The sequence below is a fragment of the Rhinoraja longicauda genome, chromosome 23 (genome assembly GCF_053455715.1).
Source record: "Rhinoraja longicauda isolate Sanriku21f chromosome 23, sRhiLon1.1, whole genome shotgun sequence".
Taxonomy (NCBI): Eukaryota; Metazoa; Chordata; class Chondrichthyes; order Rajiformes; family Arhynchobatidae; genus Rhinoraja; species Rhinoraja longicauda.
Window position 1 is genome coordinate 253,286 of NC_135975.1, and position 9,215 is coordinate 262,500.

The 9,215-nt window shown below is 53.9% G+C and overlaps 1 protein-coding gene across 5 annotated transcripts in view; it reads right to left on the minus strand.

The window, feature by feature from the left end:
- Nucleotides 1-9,215, minus strand: part of LOC144604762 (semaphorin-3E-like) — a 54,709-nt gene that overhangs the window by 18,402 nt on the left and 27,092 nt on the right. For all 5 annotated transcript variants that reach the window (XM_078419405.1, XM_078419401.1, XM_078419403.1 and 2 more), the window contains 4 exons: nucleotides 6,940-7,056; nucleotides 3,584-3,729; nucleotides 2,989-3,103; nucleotides 1,194-1,263 (listed from right to left, as the gene is read on the minus strand). In XM_078419405.1, the coding sequence (XP_078275531.1) occupies nucleotides 1,194-1,263; nucleotides 2,989-3,103; nucleotides 3,584-3,729; nucleotides 6,940-7,056 (448 nt within the window). The remainder of the gene's footprint in view (nucleotides 1-1,193; nucleotides 1,264-2,988; nucleotides 3,104-3,583; nucleotides 3,730-6,939; nucleotides 7,057-9,215) is intronic.

Here is a 9,215-nt window from a genome sequence, read left to right on the forward strand (position 1 = left end):
TGATCATCCAGAATCAGTAACCCATTCCTGCTTTCTCCCCATATCCCTTAATTCCGTTATCTCTAAGAGTTAAATCTAACTCTCTCTTGTAAACATCCAGTAAATCGGCCTCCACTGCCTTCTGTGGCAGAGAATTCCACAGATTCACAACTCTCTGGGTGAAAACTCTCTAAGGAGCTCTAAACAGACTATAGCCCACTCATCCTACTTATGATTTCCAAAATTTCTGACAACAAAGCTCCTTTTGCAGAACTGTGGTCTACACTTTACACCCAGGTCAACATTCACTGGAACAGTGCAGGGACTATGACAACAATCGGCTAACAACAAACTCCAAGAGAATACCTGTAGACCAGCCAAGAGTGGAAGGATGGAGATAGGGGAGGGACCAGGGGTGGAGACCAAGGGTGGAGACCAAGGGTGGAGATAGGGGAGGGACCAGGGGTGGAGACCAAGGGTGGAGATAGGGGAGGGACCAAGGATGGAGACCAAGGATGGAGACCAAGGGTGGAGATAGGGGAGGGACCAAGGGTGGAGACCAAGGGTGGAGACCAAGGGTGGAGACCAAGGGTGGAGACCAAGAGTGGAGATATGGGCGTCCCACCAATGTCATTATGATGAGAGAGAAAGGAACGAAGGAGCATATGGATGGAGATGTGAAACATGAGGGATTGCCCAGCGGGTCAGGCAGCGTCTGTGGAGAAAGCGAGATGGACAATCACACATTGGGCTGGCTGGGCCAGACACTAAACTCACCATGAAGACTGTATTGCCATTTGCATCTTGGGCAGAGGGTGCTGAGGGGGTCTTTCTGGAGTTTGCAATTATTTGATGAATTTTCTAAACACAGAAACTCGAGGCAGCAGGAGGCCATTCATCCCTTCAAGACTGTTCTGTCTTTCAACACAATCACAGCCTACCCTCTATCTCAATACAATACTCCCATTTCTACCCATTACCCCTTGGAGCTTCCTCTGTCTGAAAGTCTGTCCATCGAGCTACTAAAACCGTTTAATTTTCCTGTTTAGGTTTTGTTGAAATTCGTGTGACAGAAGCAGGAGGTGCAACTCCCTGACATGTGGAGGGAGGGGGTGAGGGGGAGGTGACAAGTTACCTTGTGGAGGGGGGGGGGTGAGGTGGAGGTGACAAGTTACCTTGTGGAGGGGGGGGTTGAGGGGGAGGTGACAAGTTACCTTGTGCTCCTGAACAAGATGTAGACATCAGGGTTCCTGTGGTCTCTGGTCTGTAACAGAAACACATCCTCTGTAAGACAGAAAAAAAACAGGGAACCATTGATTATAAATTACTGATCAAGTGTCTCAGTCTGACTAAGAACTCCAGATGAATGTGTACTCGAAGGACGATGTCGATCGTTCATCTCTTCCAAATGAAAGAAACAAAGCAGCAGTTGATTTTACAGCCAACGGGTGGGTCCCTATCAGTAGATTAATGTTTGCGGCTCTTCCACTCAGGCTGATCTGAGACTAGACGAGAACTAGCGTTGAACAGACCCACACCAATAACCAGGCAGATTACACAGATACGGGGTGGCACAGCGGGTAGAGCTGCTGCCTCACAGCGCCAGAGACCCGGGTTCCATCCTGACTGCGGGTGCTGTCTATACAGAGTTTGTACGTTCTCCCCGTGACCTGCGTGGGTTTTCTCCGGGTGCTCCGGTTTCCTCCCACATTCCAAAGACGTACAGGTTGGCAGGTGAATTGGCTTCAGTAAAATTGTAAATTGTGTGTGTGGGACAATGTTAGTGTGTGGGGATCGCTGGTCGGCACGGACTCGGTGGGCCTGTTTCCACGCTGTATCTCTAAACTGAACTAAAAAAAGATACTTGGTTAGAGGTAGGATGGGTTTAGAGAATGATGGGAAGCTGAGGGAAAATTCAGAACTGGAAGTAGTTTAGTTTAGTTTATCGTCGTATGTGTTGTTATAGTGAAAAGCTTAAAGTACAGGCAAAATCCAGCAGAATGGCCCACTGATTACTCGTCTAATTAGTTTATTCAGTTTAGAGACACTGCGCAGAAACAGGCCCTTCGGCCCACCAGGTCTGCGCCAACCAGCGATCCCCGCACACTAACACTATCCTACACACACTAGGGACTGTTTTCAAATTTTACTGAAGCCAATAAACCTACAAACCTGCACATCTTTGGAGTGTGGGAGGAAACCGGAGCACCTGGAGAAAACCCACGCAAGTCTGGGGGAGAACGTACAAACTCCGTACAGACAGCGCCTGTAGTCAGGATGGAAGCCGGGTCTCTGGCGCTGTGAGGCAGCAGCTCTACCCGCTGCACCACCGTGCCGGCCTCTGTAGTCTACAGTCTGGACCCCACCTTTAACAAAGTTGAACTTTACAAGTTCTGAGGGAGCAACTGGATTGGTTACTAACAACTAGCATCATCTCGATGGGCAGAATGTCCTCATTCAGTGAGGTACATTCCCTTCAGCTGCCCCATTCCAGAATTAATCGTCCGACAAAGTGTGTACTCGCTTCCACCCTGAATGGAGCAGCAGTGAATGTGCGGTGTGAGTGTAAAAGGTAGAGTGTGTAAGGGGACGGTGTGAGTGTAAGAGGAGGTTGTGTGTGTAAGAGGAGGGTGTGAGTATAAGAGGAGGGTGTGAGTGTAAGAGGAGGTTGAGCGTGTAAGAGGAGGTTGAGCGTGTAAGAGGAGGTTGAGCGTGTAAGAGGAGGGGTGAGTATAAGAGGAGGGTGTGAGTGTAAGAGGAGGTTGAGCGTGTAAGAGGAGGTTGTGAGTGTAAGAGGAGGTTGTGAGTGTAAGAGGAGGTTGTGAGTGTAAGAGGAGGGGGTGAGTGTGTAAGAGGAGGTTGAGTGTGTAAGAGGAGGGGGTGAGTATAAGAGGAGGTTGAGTGTATAAGAGGAGGTTGAGTGTGTAAGAGGAGGTTGTGAGTGTAAGAGGAGGGGGTGAGTGTGTAAGAGGAGGGGGTGAGTGTTTAAGAGGAGGTAGAGCGAGTTACCCATGTCGTCAAAATGTGTCTCAACCCCATTGGGCCCCAACACTGAGCAGATCAGCCTGGTCTTCAGGAAGGTGCTCCACTTGTTGACCAGAACTCGTTGTCCTCCAACGTCATTCTGAGGAGAGACACACACCGTCCATTAGCACCAAATGCACTCATCAGAACAAAAGCTTTTCACTGTACCTCAGCACACGTGACAATAAACTCACACACTCACACTCACACACACACTCACACACCCACACACTCTCACACACTCACACTCACACACCCACACTCACACACCCACACTCTCACTCTCACACACTCTCACACACACACTCACACACTCACACTCACTCACACACACACACCCACACACTCTCACACACACTCACACACTCACACACACTCACACACACTCACACACACACTCACACACTCTCACACACACTCACACACACTCACACACTCACACTCACACACACACTCACACACCCACACACTCTCACACACTCACACTCACACACCCACACTCACACACCCACACTCTCACTCACACACACACACACTCACACACTCACACACCCACACACTCACACCCACACACACTCACCGCACACAGTCTCGCCACGCGGGAGTAGATGGCCATGTTGCCGCCCGTGTCCGACTCCAGCGCCTTCTCCGTGAAGAAGTAGTACACCTTGTCATCTTCCCTGTCCTCGTTGTCAGCGATCAGCTGAGCTACAACAAACTTGGGCTCTGGTGACAAACGGGATTATTCACATTGTGACGCGGTGGCAGAACAATGGAGCGGTCCCTGGATCAGTGCGGTGGGAACGGGCTACCGGACAACTGGACGTCCTGGATCAGTGCGGTGGGAACGGGCTACCGGACAACTGGACGTCCTGGATCAGTGCGGTGGGAACGGGCTACTGGACAACTGGACGTCCTGGATCAGTGCGATGGGAACGGGCTACTGGACAACTGGACAACTGGATCAGTGCGGTGGGAACGGGCTACTGGACAACTGGACGTCCTGGATCAGTGCGGTGGGAACGGGCTACTGGACAACTGGACGTCCTGGATCAGTGCGGTGGGAACGGGCTACTGGACAACTGGACAACTGGATCAGTGCGGTGGGAACGGGCTACTGGACAACTGGACGTCCTGGATCAGTGCGGTGGGAACGGGCTACTGGACAACTGGACATCCTGGATCAGTGCGGTGGGAACGGGCTACTGGACAACTGGACAACTGGATCAGTGCGGTGGGAACGGGCTACTGGACAACTGGGCGTCCTGGATCAGTGCGGTGGGAACGGGCTACTGGACAACTGGACGTCCTGGATCAGTGCGGTGGGAACGGGCTACTGGACAACTGGACAACTGGACGTCCTGGATCAGTGCGGTGGGAACGGGCTACTGGACAACTGGACGTCCTGGATCAGTGCGGTGGGAACGGGCTACTGGACAACTGGACGTCCTGGATCAGTGCGGTGGGAACGGGCTACTGGACAACTGGACGTCCTGGATCAGTGCGGTGGGGACCAGCTACTGGACATCCTGGGGAACATCTCCCACTGCCGTATACGACTGTGCTGTATAACCGGTCTCTGGATCAGGGCAGTGGGGACTGGGTGCCGGAGATATCCAAGGGAACCTGGGCTTCTACTGTGTCAACCCTGTCCCTCTGTTGTACTGAACCTGGAATCCTGGATGAACTAGCCCATTGGTTCCAAACTGGCTTGATGGAAGGAGTCGGAGGGTGATAGTCCAGGGCGGGGGTGGAGGGCGGTGGTGGAGGGCGGGGGTGGAGGGCGGGGGTGGAGGGCGGGGGTGGAGGGCGGGAGTGGAGGGCGGGAGTGGAGGGTGATAGTCGAGGGCGGGGGTGGAGGGCGGGAGTGGAGGGCGGGGGTGGAGGGTGATAGTCGAGGGCGGGGGTGGAGGGCGGGGGTGGAGGGCGGGAGTGGAGGGCGGGGGTGGAGGGCGGGGGTGGAGGGCGGGAGTGGAGGGTGATAGTCGAGGGCGGGGGTGGAGAGCGGGGGTGGAGGGCGGGAGTGGAGGGCGGGGGTGGAGGGCGGGGGTGGAGGGCGGGGGTGGAGGGCGGGGGTGGAGGGCGGGGGTGGAGGGCGGGGGTGGAGGGCGGGGGTGGAGGAGGAGGGTTATGGTGGAGGGCTGGAGTGGAGGGTGATGGTGGAGGGCGGGGGTGGAGGGCGGGGGTGGAGGGCGGGAGTGGAGGGCGGGGGTGGAGGGCGGGGGTGGAGGGCGGGGGTGGAGGGCGGGGGTGGAGGGCGGGGGTGGAGGGCGGGGGTGGAGGGCGGGAGTGGAGGGTGATAGTCGAGGGCGGGGGTGGAGAGCTGGGGTGGAGGGCGGGAGTGGAGGGCGGGGGTGGAGGGCGGGGGTGGAGGAGGAGGGTTATGGTGGAGGGCTGGAGTGGAGGGTGATAGTGGAGGGCGGGGGTGGAGGGCGGGAGTGGAGGGCGGGAGTGGAGGGCGGGAGTGGAGGGCGGGGGTGGAGGGCGGGGGTGGAGGGCGGGGGTGGAGGGCGGGGGTGGAGGGCGGGGGTGGAGGGCGGTAGTGGAGGGCGGGTGTGGAGGGCGGGGGTGGAGGGTGATAGTGGAGGGCGGGGGTGGAGGGCGGGGGTGGAGGGTGATGGTGGAGGGCGGGGGTGGAGGGCGGGGGTGGAGGGCGGGGGTGGAGGGCGGGGGTGGAGGGCGGGGGTGGAGGGTGATAGTGGAGGGCGGGGGTGGAGGGTTATGGTGGAGGGCGGGGGTGGAGGGCGGGAGTGGAGGGCGGGGGTGGAGGGCGGGGGTGGAGGGTGATAGTGGAGGGCGGGGTGGAGGGCGGGGGTGGAGGGCGGGGGTGGAGGGCGGGGGTGGAGGGCGGGAGTGGAGGGCGGGGGTGGAGGGTGGGGGTGGAGGGCGGGGGTGGAGGGCGATAGTGGAGGGCGGGTGGTGGAGGGCGATAGTGGAGGGTAGTAGTGGAGGGTTGTCTGTCAGACTGGAGGCCTGTGTCCTCAGAGGTTGTTTGTTGTCTATGTGTTTGGTGTAGTCTGTAAGTACATAGACGATGCCAGAATTAACGGCCACTTGCACAGTGAATCCATCTACTAAGGGATCGAGATCAATGGGGAAAGTGGGTGAAGGAGGGGCAGATGGAATGCAAGTTGGATCCGTGTGAAGGGCTGCATTTTTGGACGTTAAACCAGGCCTGGACATCTGCAGTAAATGGCATGATTGAGGTGTGTGACATTATGAGGGCCATAGATAAGGTCAACTGCAGGGAATGTTTCCACATATCAGTGGACAAGGATTTAGAAACATAGAACATAGGTGCAGGAGGAGGCCATTCCGCTCTTCGGGCCAGCACCGCCATTTAGGGTAAGAGGGAATTTGGGGGGGATCGGAGGGAGATTTTCTTTCACCCAGAGAGTGGTGGTTACCTGGAACGCACAGAATGAATGAATGAAGGGATGAATGAATGGATGAATGAAGGGATGAAGAGATGAATGAATGAATGAAGGGATGAATGAATGAAGGGATGAACGAATGAAGGGATGAATGAAGGGATGAAGGGATGAATGAATGAATGAAGGGATGAATGAATGAAGGGATGAACGAATGAAGAGATGAATGAAGGGATGAACGAATGAATGAAGGGATGAATGAATGAAGGGATGAACGAATGAAGAGATGAATGAAGGGATGAACGAACGAATTAATGAATTAAACTTCATTGTCACATGTACAAGAGTAGTAAAGGTGGGATGAATCCTGATGGGTGATGGTCAGCAGGGCCCCAGTGGGCCGAGTGGCCTGCATCCCTGTGGTTTGACTCTATGATGTAGGTGGTTTTGTTAGTGACCAAGGCCAATACCAGGTGTGCCCAGGTGAGCTGACCCCTGTGTGTCCACTCCCCTACCTGTCCCAACCCCTAACCATCGATAACCTGCACGGAGTGAGAACATTTACCCTTCAGCAGCCGGTGATCATGTTCTGTCCGGGTCACTGAGTGGGAATCCAGGCTGCGGAATATTGCAGGGTCCTCTCCGAAGAAATCCCCGTACAGCCCGATGAAGATCTGGCCGCCTGACGTGTTAGAGATCAGAGGAGGTATCACTGACAAAGAAATCCCTCTAACCTTCACATCAGCAGGTTATGGCAATCACTGACGGGTCAAGCAGCATCCGTGGAGAAACACAATCTACACTTCACGTTTGTCTGAATGGCTCTTAAATTGTATTGTTTTCAGTTTTAGTTTAGAGATACAGCGCAGAAACAGGTCCTTCGGCCCACCGGGTCCGCGCCGACCAGCGATCCACGCACACTAACACTATCCTACACACACACTGGGGACAATTTACATTTACACCAAGCCAATTCACCTACAAACCTGCGTGTCTTTAGAGTGTGGGAGGAAACCGGAGCACCTGGTGAAAACCCACACAGGTCACAGGAAGAACATGCAAACTCTGTACAGACAGCACCCGTAGTCAGGATGGAACCCTGGTCCCTGGCGCTGTGAGGCAGCAGCTCTACCCGCTGCACCACCGTGCGCTCAGAGCTGACGACCTCGTACAGATATGGGAAGGAAGGCTCTGGAGTAACTAATGTCTCCCAATCCTTTTCTCCAGAAGCACAACTTGAGTATTTTTCTCTGAGGAGTCTTTCACAACATTCAGAAACATCTGGACGAGCATCTCAATCACAGCTGGCTTTGAACCAAGCGCAGGTTCTAGATGGTGGCAGGGACTAGTGGCTGAACGGCCTGTTTGCCAGCTGTATGATTGTACCTTGGACTCTATCCCTCCCTGCGATATGATAGACTGGATCTCTGACACATTCCTTGGTTCCTGGGCACATAACTCATGGCCTCAGTGTGGCCTTGACAGCGCACTGCCATTCTTGTGAAATATAAATGCAATTAAAAAGCACAGACTGTCTGACCATGAAGCTGATGGATTAACAACACCCATCCATCCTCACTGCAGAGAGTGTCACGGCAATGGCTGCGGGATTCTTGTTCCAGTTGAACCAACTCTTTCTGTTCATTCTGCACAAGCACTGGGGAAAGCAATTACAATACTGGTGTCCTGGTAAACCATGATCTCAGCCAAATCACTGCAAATGATGGTCATCCTGGATAGGCCTGGATAGAGTGGATGTGGAGAGGATGTTTCCACTAGTGGGCGAGTCTAGGACCAGAGGCCACAGCCTCAGAATTAAAGGGCGTTCCTTTAGGAAGGAGATGAGGAGGAATTTCTTTAGTCAGAGGGTGGAGAATCTGTGGAATTCATTGCCACAGGCGGCTGTGGAGGCCACAAGTCAGTGGGTATTTTTAAGATGGAGACTGATAGATTCTTGATTAGTACGGGTGTTAGGGGTTATGTGGAGAAGGCAGGAGAATGGGGTTAGGAGGGAGAGATAGATCAGCCATGATTGAATGGCGGAGTAGACTTGATGGGCTGAATGGTCTAATTCTGCTCCTATCACTTATGACCATGAACCGGAACATTGGAGTTGATGTTCAGGCTGGGTCTGCACTGGCTGTCCCCTTCAAACACGAACCTCTGCCTTTCCCATTATAGCCGTGCCTCAAGTACCCACGAATGTGATAGAATGCTGAATATTGTTGGATCCCCGCTTCCATGGGACTTGGGAACTGAGTGTGCCAGTAGTGTATGATAAAGCAAGTTACAGCTGTGGGTGGTGAGCAGAAACATCTGCATGGTCGGCACAGTAAATAACGACAGAAATCCTGAACGAGACTGGCACTGACGGTCCTACGTTAATGGAATCAGTTATTTGCAGAGACTTGATTTCTGAGGCACTGAAGGGGAACAGCACAGAGAGGTGATCATTACTCATCTGCACTTGACAGTGAATTAAAAACCTTTGAATAAGTCATTATCTGCTTCATAACTCACTATTTCTGCACCCTCCCCCAGCACATGAAGCAAAACACTGGCAGATGAGCCCCTGCTGCAGAATTCACAACAAAATCAATGTACAAGTCCAGTTTATCACGAACTCAGGCTTGGCTGAGCAAAGAGCAGTTACTTCCCCATTTGCAGAGAGAATAAAATAAAACTACCAGCTCTGGATTGTCAGGAAGAATCACGTAGAGGGTATCATGATTGTGATTAGGGATGCCGTGGGGAAACAGGCCCTGGCCCACCGAGTCCGCGCCGACCAGCGATCCCCGCACACTAACACTATCCCACACACACACTAGGGGACAATTTACA